This window comes from Trichechus manatus, unplaced genomic scaffold, assembly GCF_000243295.1.
Source record: "Trichechus manatus latirostris isolate Lorelei unplaced genomic scaffold, TriManLat1.0 scaffold00135, whole genome shotgun sequence".
Taxonomy (NCBI): Eukaryota; Metazoa; Chordata; class Mammalia; order Sirenia; family Trichechidae; genus Trichechus; species Trichechus manatus.
Genome location: NW_004444071.1, coordinates 6,737,465 through 6,752,689, shown reverse-complemented (window position 1 = coordinate 6,752,689; position 15,225 = coordinate 6,737,465). Strand labels below are relative to the sequence as shown.

At 38.8% G+C, this 15,225-nt stretch overlaps 1 protein-coding gene across 1 annotated transcript in view; it reads right to left on the bottom strand.

The window, feature by feature from the left end:
- The window catches only part of SPEF2 (sperm flagellar 2), a 265,827-nt gene that overhangs the window by 119,314 nt on the left and 131,288 nt on the right, over positions 1-15,225 (bottom strand). Inside the window, exon 15 of the mRNA XM_012558083.1 lies at positions 8,951-9,099. Within this exon, the coding sequence (XP_012413537.1) occupies positions 8,951-9,099 (149 nt within the window). The remainder of the gene's footprint in view (positions 1-8,950; positions 9,100-15,225) is intronic.

Below are 15,225 nucleotides of genomic sequence, written 5' to 3'. Positions count from 1 at the left end.
TTCTCTGTTTGGCTTAGTTTTTCGGATCTTTGTTGTGGAGGGACGGCGTGGTGCTTCTGCCTAGACCGCCATCTTGCCGGAGTCCTCCCAAGTAATTCTTCATGTCTCAGCTTTGACACCATTTCTTCCAGAAATCCTTGCCTAATCCTAGTTCATTCTCATTTAAAGTTGCAGAAACTGGGGCAACAGAGGTTAAATAATTTGCACAAGGTCACACAGCTAGTGAGTGACATAGCTGGGATATGAACACAGGAAGACTTGTTCCAAGCCCATGTTTTTACACAACTCACTCTACTGCCTCAATAAATAATAACTAGCTTTATTATTTTTATTATTTAAATAGCTTCTAATATGTTACTTCATTTCTGAAAAACATTCCATGGATTCCCACTACCTACTGGTAAAGACCAAACTCTTCAGCACTCTTTTAAGGTGTTTCTTAATCTGGCCCCTCCTTTTCTCCTCAAGGTCTGTCCTCAAACCTTCTGCTCTTGAACACATGAAGCTAATCTGACTGGGAGTCCCCCCTCCCTACATTCCCTACTCAATAAACTCATACTTAACAGATAACCTTGCAGTGAAGCCATTCCCTGCCTCTTTCTGCGAATGTTCCAAACTAAATTTATCATTACCTCCTTTATGCTGTAACATTTTAAGCACCTGTTATAGGTACAATTACAAAATTGTATTATTATTAGTTGCTCATGTCTCTATGTCACAGCACAAAGCAGACTGTGTTCTTGGACATAGGAATTGTAACTTGCTTATTTTATATTCCCAGCACTTAGAACCGCACTTGCCCATAATAGGTGCTGAATAAATGTTATTATGGATGTATATAGACTCACCTGGTATCAGTTTTATCACTAGCTAAAATTTTAGGAGAATGGATGGCCCTGTCTAGTTCTAAAAGTTGACAGATTCAATGTCCAACCATACCTCAAGTATTCATTTAATAGAAATTCATTTGTGTAAAGGAACATTTTCAATTCCTTTAATACCCCCTTGACATTACTTTAACATCCTTTCCTGACGTAATTCCCACCCCTTTGGTTTCTAGTTTGTCATAATCTTTCTTAAAGGGTGTAGTGTCCAGAATGGTACTAAAGACCATTTTACATAGGCACACTACTGAAGCTCCTACCTGGTTGGCTTCAATTCATTAATCAACACTCTGTGTATGGAGAATTACCACAGACAATGGACCTGACTGAATTATCATCCTGCTCACAGCTCTCATTCTTCCACAAGGGACAGTTGTCAAATACTATTTCGAACTGGAGAGGTACTATTCCTAAAATATTCCCCTGATTCACCTGTCCAACATTGCTATCAGGAAAAGGAATGGGTCAGTTCAGCAGGACTTATTTGTCTTTAACTTTGTTTTTTCTTTTTCTTTTCCTTTTCCTTTTATTTTACTATTAAATTTCTGGGACTTATTCTTACTCTCCATGATCATTTTTATAGTTTAGAAGTGCTCAGAAGTCATGCATTTAATAATTTGCGCTAGAGTTTTGTCAGGGAATAACGTATAGATTATTGGCCTGTGCTTTACAAATTCCCATCTGCTTTTTCTTAAATATTGAGGCATTTGCCTACATCTGGTCACCTGGGATCTCTTGTATCCTCTGTAAATTCTATGATTTAATGGTAATGTCATATCTGTGGGTCTTTCTAGTCCCTGGGATGTAATTTTTCTGGGTGTGGGGACTTGAATGGAAGTGATATGACTAGGTGTTCAGATCCATCCTTTCCAATTAAATAGTCTTCTTGATGGAGAAGACTGAAGAATAACAGGAATTCAGTAGCCAAGGCCAATGTTCTCTGAAGCTTCAGGGCAGCTCACTTTACACAGGCATCTTCCAAGATCCTAAGAGGGGCCTCGCACTTTGTTCACATGGTCGTGTGTTTCGTAAAATTTTCAAAACTAAGATTCATTTTTTAAGTGCAATACTGGTTAAGTCTGCTGTCTCTTTCCCATCTGACTTCCCCTTTGCCATACTTCCCTTCATAAGGACACTTCCCATAATGCCATATTGTTCTATGCCATTGAGTCAATTCCAATTCATAGCGACCCTATAGAACAGAGTAGAACTGCCCCCACAGTTTTCTTAGACTGTAATCTTTACGGGAGCAGATCACCATGTCTTTTCTCCTGTGGAGTGGCTGGTGAGTTTGAACCACTGACTTTTTGGTTAGCATGAGAGCGTTTTAACCATTGTGCCACCAGGGCTTTTTTCCAAATGCCATACTTCCCTTCATAACTATGAAGGTAAAAGAAAATGTTCTAAACTATCAATTAAAAAAAAAAATTCAATCAACCATGTCAGAGGGAAGTCCAGATTATCTTTTTATTTTCTCTATAAAAAAAGTGGTATCACAAAATCATTGTTATACAGAAAGACAATCAAAGAATATACACCCACAGATGTAGGAAAAAGAGAATAGAGGTGTATGGAGAAAAAATAAAAAGTATCATGTTATTTGTTGCTTATGATGTTTGAGGTATTTTTCAGTTTTCTAAGTTTATAAAAATATTTAACTAAAAAAATTCACAAATATATATTCACTTTCATACCGGATTTTCTATTCATATTTTGTGTTCTTTTCTTAAAGAAGGAGGGCCTACTTAATCTTCAGGCCTCACAAAACTTAGGTCCTACTTCATTAATTTCACTTCTCATTTAAAATGATTTTAGGTTACCAAACCTGGTTCCTTTTTTTTTTTTCCCATTGTGTTAGGTAATTTAGCTAGAAAATCTTTTTTTTTTTTGTCTTTGTCATTTGAGCAAGGACGTTTGTAAGTGTCCTGGATTGTATTCTTTCAACATTTGAATGTCTGTGATGGGCCAGCCACTCATTGAATTCCTTCCATTATTTTCCCTAATTCTTTTGATATCTGAGCCCTCAAAAGAATTCTTAGGTCACATTCGTTTCTTTGAATCTTAATGGGGATTGTTAGGTCAGATTGTTCTTGTTGTTTCCTGAGGCTATCCATTTCTCCTAGAGTCATATTCACCCTTTAGAGTTCAGGTTATGATATGACTATATTTTTGAAATATGCTTTCCTGGTAACTAGGGTACATATCTGCTTATGTTCAGCCAGATTCCTCTTTTACTTCCTCTACTATCACTTTCTCCTAGTTTATTGGACACTTTCATTCACCCAACTGTTCATATTGTTGGTTTGTACTAAATTCAAAGAAGAAGCCACTTTGTTGTTGTTAGGTGCCCTCATGTCAGTTCCTACTCATAGTGACCCTACATACAACAGAGTGAAGCACTGCCCGGCCCTGTGCAATCCTCACAATCGATGCTATGCTTGAACCCATTGCTGCAGCCACTGTGTAAATCTATCTCCATGAGGGTCTTCCTCTTTTTTGCTCACCCTGTACTTTACCAAGTATGATGTCCTTCTCCAGGGACTTGTCCCTCCTGATAACATGTCCAAAGTATGTGAGACGAAGTCTTGCCATCCTTGCTCCTAAGGAGCATTCTGGCTATAGTTCTTCTAAGATAGATTTGTTCGTTCTTCTGGCAGTATATTCAATGTTTTTTGCCAACACCATAATTCAAAGGCAACAATTCTTCTTTGGTCTTCTTTATTCATTGTCCAGCTTTCGCATGAGCATAAGGCGATTGAAAACACCACGGCTTAGATCAGGTGCACCTTAGTCTTCAAGGTGCCATCTTTGCTTTTCAACACTGTAAGGAGGTCTTTGGCAGCAGATTTGCCCAATGCAATGCATCCTTTGATTTCTTGACTGCTGTTTCCATGGGTATTGATTGTGAACCCAAGTCAAATGAGATCCCTGACAACTTCAATGTTTTCTCCGTTTATCATGATGTTGTTTATTGATCCAGTTGTGAGGATTTTTATTTTCTTTATGTTGACGTGTAATCCATACTGAAGACTGTAGCCTTTGATCTTTATCAGTTCAAGTGCTTCAAGTCCTCTTCACTTTCAGTAAGCGATGTTGTGTCATCTGCATATCACAGGTTGTTAACGAATCTTCCTCCAATCCTGATGCCCTGCTCTTCTTTATAGAGTCCAGCTTCTTGGATTATTTGCTCAGTATACAGATTGAATAGGTATGGTGAAAGGCTATAACTCTGATGCACACCTTTCCTGACTTTAAACCATGCAGTATCCCCTTGTTCTGTTCAAACCACGGCCTCTTGATCCATATACAGGTTCCTCATGAGCACAATTAAGTGTTCTGGAGTTCCCATTCTTGTAATGTTATCCATAATTTGTTATGATCCATACAGTCCAATGCCTTTTCATAGTCAATAAAACAGGTAAACAGCTTTCTGGTAGTCTCTGCTTTCAGCCAGGATCCATCTGACATCAGCAATGATATCCCTCGTTTCATACCCTCTTCTGATCCGGTTTGAATTTCTGGCAGTTCTCTGTCAATGTACTGCTGCGGCTGCTTTGGAATGATCTTCAGCAAAATTTTACTTGTGTGTGATATTGATATTGTTCGATATTTTCTCCATTCAGTTGGATCACCTTTATGGAACAGGCATAAAAATGGATCTCTTCCAATCGGTTGGCCAGGTAGCTGTCTTCCAAATTTCTTGGCATAGACAAGTGAGCACTTTCAGCGCTGCATCCATTTGTTGAAATATCTCAACTGGTATTCCATCAATTCCTGAAGCCTTGTTTTTTGCCAGTGTGTTCAGTGCAGCTTGGACTTCCTCCTTCAGTACCATCGGTTCCTGATCATATGCTACCTCCTGAAATGGATGAACGTCGACCATTTCTTTTTGGTACAGTGACTCTGTGTATTCCTTCCATCTTCTTTTGATGCTTCCTGTGTCATTTGATATTTTCCCCATAAAATCCTTCAATATTGCAGCTTGCAGCTTGAATTTTTTCTCCAGTTCTTTCAGCTTAAGAAATGTTGAGAATGTTCCTTCCTTTTGGTTTTCTACCTCCAGGTCTTCACTTTGTCTTCCTGAGCCACCTTTTGAAATCTTCTGTTTATCTCTTTTACTTCATAATTTCTTCCTTTTGCTTTAGCTACTCTACATTCAAGAGCAAGTTTCAGAGTCTTTTCTGACACAAACTTTGGTCTTTTCTTTCTTTCCTGCCTTTTTAATGATCTCTTACTTTCTTCATGTATGATGTCTTTGATGTGTGGTCTTTGGTCATTAGTGTTCCACGTGTCAAATCTATTCTTGAGATGGTCTCTAAATTCAGGTAGGATATCCTCAAGGTTGTACTTCGACTTTTGTAGACTTGTTCTAATTTTCTTCAGTTTCAACTTGAACTTGCATACAAGCAACTGATGGTCTGTACCACAGTGGCCCCTAGACTTGCTCTGACTGATGATATTGAGCTTTTCCATCGTCTCTTTCCACATATGTAATCCATTTGATTCCTGCCTATTCCATCTGGCAAGGTCCACGTGTATAGTCACTGTTTATGTTGTTAAAGTATTTGCAATGAAGAAGTCATTGGTCTTGCAGACTTCTAGCATAAGATCTCCAGCATTGTTTCTATCACCAAGGCCATATTTTCCAACTACTGATGCCTTCTTCTTTGTTTCCAACTTGCACATTCCAATCACCAGTAATTATCAGTGCATCCTGATTGCATGTTCGATCAATTTCAGACTGCAGAAGTTGGTAAAAATCTTCAAGTTCTTTGACCTTAGTGGTTGGTGCGTAAATTTGTATAACAGTCGTATTAGCTGGTCTTCCTTGTAGGTATACGGACATTATCCTATCACTGACAGCATTGTACTTCAGGATAGATCTTGAAATGTTCTTTTTGACGATAAATGCAATGTCATTCCTCTTCAGGTTGTCATTCCCAGCATAGTAGACCATGTATTTGTCCGATTCAAAATGGCCAATACCAGTCCATTTCAGCTCACTAATGCCTAGGATATCGATATTTATGTATTCCATTTCATTTTTGACAATTTCTAGTTTTCCTAGATTCATACTTTGTACATTCCATGTTCTGATTATTAATGGATGTTTAAGCTGTTTCTTCTCATTTTGAGTCATGCCACATCAGCAAACGAAGGTCCTGAAAGTTTGACTCCATTCACGTCATTGAGGTTGATTCTACTTTGAGGAGACAGCTCTTCCCCAGTCATATTTCAAGCACCTTCCAACCTGAGAGGCTCATCTTCTGTCACTATATCAGACAATGTTCTGCCGCTGTTTTATAAGGTTTTCACTGGTTAATTTTTTCAGAAGTAGACCGCCAGGTCCTTTGTCTTAGTCTGGAAGCTCAGCTGAAACCTGTCTGCCATGGGTGACCCTGCTGGTGTTTGAATACTGGTGGCATAGCTTTCAGCATCACAGTAACACACAAGCCCCCACAGTATGATAAACTGACAGACACATGGTGGAAAGAAATCCCTACTGTTCTATATTTTGAGAGTTGAAACCGCCAGCAAGGTCAGTCAAAAATTGGTCAGAAGCTCTGCTTTACACTGAGTTTTATTTTTGGCAGAAGAGTCTCATGAGTGTCAGCCCCCTAAGGAAGGAAGTGGAAGGTTTCTAAACCTACCAGTCCCTAGGAGGAGGAGGAGCAGGTGCAGGAGGAGCAGGATGAGATAGGATGCTGCTATAGGTTGGTCAAGTGTGAGGGCACTGACTAAGCCATAAGGTTTGAGGCACAGCCACCCCTTTCCTGGAATCCTGCCTCTTGGGAGTTTGTTCTTATGCTTCCACAGGCTGGAAAGCAAAGACCTGTCACTCTAGATTGTCTCCTTTCTTCCCTCTGCACCTTCCCTTGTAGCTGGTAAAGGCAGAGGGCCCAGGCTCTCCTTGCCCTTGGCTGCTGCTCTGCCTGTGAAAGTGAGATGTGGAAGCCATCTCTCTTCTCTCTCTTTCTCTCCCTCCATATGCCTGCTGAGGTACGGTAGGTCTGGGGTCCTCAGAGGCCTGGAATTAGTGTCACCAGACAAAATACAGGATGCTCAGTTAAATTATTGCTTATCTGAAATTAAAATTTAACTGAGTGTCCTATATTTTTATTTGCTAAATCTGGCAACCATACCTGGAACCCAGGTACCAAGATGGCCTCTACCCTGCACCTGTGCTTTCTCCTGTTTGCCAGCATCCTCTGGGTAAGGCTTTCCTCTTTCTGGGTGGGTAAGCTCTGCAGCTCCAGTGTTGGGAAGCTTAGAGTGGAGAAAAGATTAGAGTGGGTCTTGTGGCCTGCTTGGTTTCCAGGCTCCTGTCCACTTCTAGCTGTAGCAAAAGGAATTCTCCACATGGTCTTGCTTAGGTAAATAGAGGTCTGTGTTGGTTATCTTCTGTTGTCTCTCCAGACCCATTTTCTATCCTTCTCCGCTCTGTTCAGTGCCTTGGGAGGCTGATTTATGTGAACTATTAGCAGGAGATGTGAGGGCAAGAAGGATGCGAGGTTGGGTTATGTTTTCCCCTGCTTCTCTCTGCTGGTCACTGTGGATGGCTATGTTCCTCTGCTGACAGCCACAGCTCCTATCAGATGACCCACTCGAGTTCCAAGGGTCTGCTCCCTTCCCTTGCCTCCTCAGGCTTAGGGGCCATAATGACTCCAGCTATCCCTAGTCGGGGGTAATCACTGAATCCTTGTAGATTTCATTAACTAACACTCACACATTTGTATAGTCCTTTATTCAGCTTGCCTCAAATTACCATCTGTTTCTGCCAGGATCCTGACTGCTAGAAGACCTACATGAGAGCTAGTGCTATATCTCAGTGGTAATGTTCATTTTTTTACTCATTTCCTTCTTGTCCTCTATGAATTTATTTCTCTCAAGGGCTTCAAGTGTTGGAGTTAAAGACTGGATTTTGGAATTTCTTGCCCCTCACTCCCCACCCCCTGCCAAGTAATACCATTTCATTTCATCTCATTCCCAATAACCACTCCTGTATCTTGCTTCTGTGACAGTTTTTTGAATATATTTATTTGAAAAAGTAGCCTCTGTTTGGTTGGGTGATAACAATTATACTCATTCATCATAATTCTATCATTTAACTTTCTCATCTTTAAATATTTTCTGTTCTAATTTTAACCTCAAGGATAATTCATTATTTCATTAGGGACTCATCAAGAATCTGTTGCATGCTCTGTACCGTGTTTGACTTGGTGTTTAATAAAGTGAATTATTCCACATGGTTCTTACCCTCCCCACAGAGTTTAGAATGTTATGGGGGAGATGAGACATCTGCCCCAGGAAATCTCAATAGCAATGGCAACACCACAATTGCTGCAATTCATGATTGGGTCTCAGATGGTCAGTGTTAAGAGTTCATAAGAGTAAGAGATCACTGGGGACTGGCATGAAAAAGATAGGGAAAGGGTCTTTTATAAAGCTTTAAAGGAAGACAATTCTGTGTGATTTTCCCCAAGAGTATTTAAATATCTGTTAGAGCAACCAAACTTGTCTGGTGAGCAAGTGGGCTTTGCAGTTGTCAGAGCAACAAAGAACTGGACGGAGCTTCAAGGGCTCACTAGAGGCAGCTCCTTGTCTTTCACTACAGTAGCCAATTATAGTAGCTGTCAGTTATTTTATGGGTTTAGTTAGTTAAAAAAAATTCTATTTCTAAAAAATCAGAGGTTAACTTCATTTAAAAGCATTATGATGTGGGCATGAGAACCTGGATGGAGGGCTGTAATTTGCTGGGTATGTGTTCTGGGGAAGTTGTTATTCCAGGAAACTGTATCTCTGCTTGTCCTCAGGGAGAAAATTGGTCCTCACGGAACCCATTTGTTCCCTCAATTTTAGCATGACTCAAAAACTCAAGTGAGTAGGAGAAAGGATGAGATGTGGTTCAACAAGTAGTCTCTAAAAAAATTATCTTGGCTATTTTGATGAGTGTATGTATTACCAGCTATGAAGGGCTTTCTGGCTCTTGCAAACAATGGTGTGAATCTTACTATGGACAGGAAAAAGAATGGATTCTACTAATGAGTGACTCTAAACTGCCATACCTCAGGAATTGGTTCATTCACATAGACCCATTCTTCGGATCCTGGCTTAGGCAGCGGTGGTACGACCGGAGCAGGTGACACATCTGCAGAGTCAGCAGGTGACTTCTTTACTGGTTGCTTCCCTCCTTGTGTTTTTCCTTTAGGAGAACCTTAAACATGCATATTAAATCATTCCACTATAAGCAGATATACGAGGCCAGATTCTGGTGTACGTATAAATCTATGATTGTCATAGATTCTGGCAACACATTAACTACTTTTTAAGTTCCTCTGGTAGCCTTACCAAATCAAAAATCCAAAACCTCATTCTCCTCAGCCCCCAAATTACCCAATTATATATATATACACATATATATATGATTTTTAAGCAATTCAACTTCTTTCATCTAACTGGCAATGAAAAGTAACTTGATATTTTTTTCATCTCTGTCCTTGCTTTCACAATGAATATGTGACTATTATAAAGTTTAGACCCTAGAGCAAAGTGTATTTCATTTACTTTTAAAAAAAAAAAAAAAAAAGGCAAATGAAACTCTTCACTCTGTTTAAGAAAGAAAAGGGAGTTATAACATGAATGGAGCTCTTGGTATCCCCTGGAGTCCAGGGGAACGGACAGAGAGATAGGAGGTATTGTAAGAGTCAGTCAGAGTAGGTGAGAGAAGTGGGGCAAGAAAAGAATGGGCATTGTAGCTCCAGAATATTCTCACATTTCCTGCCTGAGACACAGAGTGTCTGAGAGAAAAACTATAATTCTTGCTACAGTTGAGGGGTATGGATGGAGGTAGTTGTTGTGGCATAAGCCTTGCTGCATTAAGGCATAAGGAAGAGGAGGAGGAAAGATGGAAAGGAAGGGACCTAATTGTCAATTTGGAATCCAGAAAGGCCATAAACTTCATTTTCCCCAATAACATCAAGAGTAAAATCTACACCAGTCAAGTGGCCCCCTTAATATGGTCTCAAAGACCTTGTACTCTGACCAAAGTACCTTAACTCAGACAGCATCGACATTTCTGAAAGGATCAGGGATATTATAGTTTAGAAATTCACTTACCTTCAGATTAATTATCTAGATTTTAGATGCAGTTTACTGATGTCTGTAAAACTGGGAGCACTTTCTTTCCCCCTAAATGTATTTCTTTAAAGATGATCATTTAATGATAATGCTGTTTAGGAAAGTAAATTTATCTTCCACTTTTATGCTTATTAAAAATACTTGGATTATAAGTAGAGGAGAATTTGTCCATTATGTTCTGTGGGGAGTTTAGGTGACTCCTACCTATACATTTAAAAATAGTATCCATTATCCATAGGTCTTAAGTTGTATCTAACTTTTTGAAAATTTAGAGAAGGTCAAGAAAATATTTGTTCAGGCAGAAACCAAAAATGTCCATAATTTGATCTATTTTTTTCTGTATGATGATTTTTCATCCTTTGACCTGAATCTCTGGTAAAGAAAAAATGATGATCCTATGGTCATGTTAAACCGAATGTTTCTAAGAATTCCTAAGAAGAACTGTCTAATTATAAACATGAGATTGGAATGATTTTCTTTTTCTTCTTTCCTTAAATATAATGATCATTTAGTGAAAAGCAAACAAGCTGGGGAATCATTGTTGGACCATTGTGCTTTGAGTCCATGTAACTTTTATCTAATTTTTTAACCAGAAAAGTGCTGAGGGACAGATTTGAATGAATAAAAATGTGTATAAGTCATAATGAGTGAACAAAATTAGATGTCATTTTTGTACAAAACCTTTATCGACATCCTAAATGTAACAAGGGTCATTCCTTTTAAAATAAAGTCCAACCATATGAAGTCCTCCATTTCTAATATTTGATTTCACTTGTAGAGTTGGATCATTGAGTCCTTAGTGTATCGATTTTATATGGATGAAAGGGATAAAGAGTAATCCGGGTTTAGTGTGTGATAAAGGTAGATTCTAACTTTTTTTTTTTTTTTCAGTTTCAAGAATCTGATGATATACATAAATGAATGGAGCTAGAACAGATGCAAATAAGATAAAATAAGGTGAAGAGAAAAATACAATTTTAGAACATAGATTTAATCTAATCAATGTTATCAGTAATGAAGTTGTCAACCAAAGGTGAAAAGATAAAGCAATAAATTTGAGAAAAGAAAACAACATAGCAGGAGTTTAATAAAGTTCTGAGTAAACGTCAAGAGCTGAAATCAAAATTAAAAGTAAGAAAGGAAATAGTTAATTCTCAGAGTAAACCACATTAATTGAGGAGCAGACACTAAGAAAACTAGAACACTTTTAAATTTAATCGGAACTGCTCAGGAGGGTGAGGGGATTATAGAAAGGAGGAAAAGATAGTCTGAATATGTGGAACATCTGATTTGCTTATTTTTTTAAAGAAAGTCATTATTATTACTTTTCAGCCCAGAAATATTTCCTAATTGTGACCAGACTGAATCAACAGCTTCATATGAAGCAGCCAAAAGATGGGTTAACACTGATCACTTCCTTACTGCCTGAGGGCCAGCCATGTTTGGCAAAAATCAACTTTTTGTTAACAGATAGTGTTGCCTGGGCTGCAGACAGTGGCAACCAAAGTTGAGACTCAGGATGTCTTGAATAAAATGGAAATTTTAGCACGGAAATGGAACAGATTGAAGCAATATGACCAGGAAGGGGAAGCGGCCAGTGTTGGATGAGAAGCCAGAGATGGAACATGCACCAACTTATTCTTTAACCTACTACTGACAAGCTGGAGCCCTGGTGGCACAGTGGTTTAGAGCTCAGCTACTAAGCAAAAGGTTGGCAGTTTGAATCCACCAGCCGCTCCTCGGAAACCCTATGGGGCAGTTCTACTCTGTGCTATAGGGTTGCTATGAGTCGGAATCGACTTGACAGCAATATGTTTGGTTTATTGAAAAGCTATTTTGGAAAAGCTCATGGAGAGAAAGATTTCTTTACTCAGTGTCTCAGAATTCATGTTGTTACTCTGTGTGGATCTGGGAATATGGACTCTGGATGACTGTAAAGTAACGAGACTGGTTATCTAGGATCATTTATGGGATCTAATTTTACTGTAATTATCAGTGATAAGTGATGGAAACTCCTTAGCTCAGTGCAAAAGAGTTTCCTTTCAGCCCACTGTCTTTAGTAATGTCTGAAGGATTACTTGGTCTGGGGCCAATAATAATAGCGAGTATTTATTTAGTGTTTACACTGAGCCAGACCCTGTTCTACTTCTTATATATTTATTACCTTAGTCTTTACAATATCATGTGAGAAGTTACTTTTATTACCCCATTTTACAGATGAGGAAACTGAGGCGTACTAAGGTACAGTAAGTTGCCCGAGGTCACCCATACGGTAAGTGGCCAAGCTAGAATTTCAGCCTAGGCAGGCTGGCTCTAGAGCCTGTGCTTTTGACTGTCATACTTCATTTCTTTTAGTGTTTATTGATGTCATTTGTATTCATAAGTATTCATTAGATTGATATATAGAAATTTAAAAACTTTATCGCAGTTCTTATGATTTACTTGGCTCATAAATTGATTTTAACTATGATTGCTTTCTATTTACATTGCATACCAATTTTCTTTTCCACTTCTGGTAAAAAATAAAAATAAAAAAAATACAGGCAGAGAAATGGATTAAAAACTCATACTTAAAAGCATAAATAGTATTATTCAATTCACTTAATCTACGGTGACAGTACTAAGGCAAACTCCAGGGAAGCTATGAGCAATTTTGTAGATTACATTTGCTAAAGAGAGAATAGGCACTTACTCTCCCTTTTAATAGGTTAAACGTTCCTAACAGAGCACTTCCTTATTTATTTTGACTCGATTTCCTCATCTCTGAAGTGGGAAAACGGTAATTTCTATCTGATAGGTGATTATGAGGACTTAATGAGATTATATATGTAAATTATCTTGTATAGTGCCTGGCACATAATAGGCACTCCATAAAATGTAGTTTGTTTTTATGATTATGAATTGATATTATAAACGGAGATTGTTGTTAAATTTTGCTACTGAACCATTATCATAAATTAATCATCAACTTTCAGATGTGTGGCATCAATCTTCAGATGAAACTGAATGTGTTTTGCAATTGCTATAAAGCCTATGAAGACCTTGTACACCCTAACGGGTACCCGGTGATAAAAATCTATTTTAGAAATTAATCCAGGAAAAGCTTGTTTTTTGTGTTTTTCCCTTGTTGAATTGGTATATCTCCTTCTCTCTGGGAATGTGAATTCACCTTGTTTCCCAGATTGTTCTGAGTTTATTTAATGAGCCATTACAATAAGCATTGTGTCCTTCAGCTAGACATACTAACTCTCTTATTTCAGGGCTTTGGATTTTTATTTCTACTGCAACAGCACTATTATATACACGTTTCTTTATTCTAACCCAACTTAACTATTTTGGGAAAAGTGTATATTATACATAACATATTAGAACTAATTGAATGTTTCTGATGTTTCAATGGCTATAAGAATATGTCTTGCTCAAGCATTAGTATGGATCAGAATCATCTGGAGGGCTTGTTAAAATACAGACTTCTGGGATCCACTCCTGGAGTTTCAGAATCAGTAGGTCTGGGGTGCGGCCCACATATTTGCATTTCTAACAAGTTCCCAAGAGTCCCTGGGTGGTGCAAACAGATAAGGGCTGACTACTAGCCGAAAGATTATTGGTTCAAACCAGGGCTTCAGACTGGTTTGAACCGGCTCAGTCATAGCCAATGAAGCAAAACTGGAACAGACCCAAATTTTTACAATTTGGGTGATCTGGAACGATAACCAGAATGGGAAAAACTACGAGTTGAAGCCCTGGAATGGGAGACTCGGAAGAGGTGCAGTGAGCCCTTTCAGAAGCCTGTTGCACAAGATTGGATTATTGGCAAGACTGTGGAGAGCGACACACATACAAAGCAGCTAATCAGCCACCATCTTTAAGCAGGGCACCAATGTTTTCTACTCTGCTTAAAATCTGACAGGCAAGAGATTTGGTTGCTATGCAACGCATACACTCCCTTGTTTTTTAAGAGGGAATTTGGTTTCAAGCAGGACTTTGAACTGTAATTTTTCCAGTTCCATTTCACTCAAAAATTAAAAATTCAGATCTGTTCTGGTTTCGCTTCCTCGGCCGTGACTGAAATGGGAAGAACTGATTCAAAGCTCTGGTTCATACCCACCCGGAGGCACCTCAGAAGACAGGCCCTGTGATCTGCTTCCAAAAGGTCACAACCTTGAAAACCCTATGGAGCAGTTCTACTCTGCACACATGGGGTTGCCATGAATCGGACTTGAATCGACAGCAACTGAAAAAACAACAAGTTCCCAGGTGATGCGGATGCTGCTGGTCTGGGAACCACACTTTAAGAACCACTAATCTAGTAAAATTACCTAGTTATTTCAACCTTATTTTACCTTTACCTTTTTCCCTCTGTCCTTCTATGTGTTTCCAATTAAATGTTATTAATGTTTATGACAATGACATTAAATTTATTGATAAGTGGCCTGGTAGCAACTACAGTAATGGAATCTGTAAGTAACATCAGAATATAAGTACTAAGGCAGTATACCAAATGTTGTTGTTAAGTTGTTAGGTTCTGTCGCATTGGTTCTGCCTCATAGTGACCCTATGTACAACAGAACAAAACCCTTTTGGTCCTGAGCCATTATCACAATCATTGCTATGCTTGAGCCCATTGTTATAGCCACTGTGTCAATCCATCTCACTGAGGGTCTTCCTCTTTTTCCCTGACCCTCTACTTTACCAAACATGATGTCCTTTTCCAGGGACTGGTCCCTCCTGATAACATGTCCAAAGTATGTGAGACAAGGTTTTGCCATCCTTGCTTCTAGGGAGCATTCTGGCCATACTTCTTCCAAGAGAGATTTGTCTTCTGGGAGTCCATGGTATACTCAGTATTCTTTGCCAACACCATAATTCAAAGGCGTCAATTCTTCTTTGGACTTCCTTATTTATTGTCCAGCTTTCGAATGCTTATGAGGTGACTGAAAATACCATGGCTTGGGTCAGGCGCACCTTAGTCCTCAAAGTGACATCCTTGCATTTCAACACTTTAAAGAGGTCTTTTCCAGCAGTTTGCCCAATGCAATATGTGGTTTTATTTCCTTACTGCTGCTTCCATGGACATTGATTGCAGATCCAAGTAAAATGAAATCCTTGACATCTTCAATATTTTATCTGTTTATTATGATGTTGCTTATTGTGAGAATTTTTGTTTTCTTTATGTTGAGATGTAATCCATACTGAAGGCTGT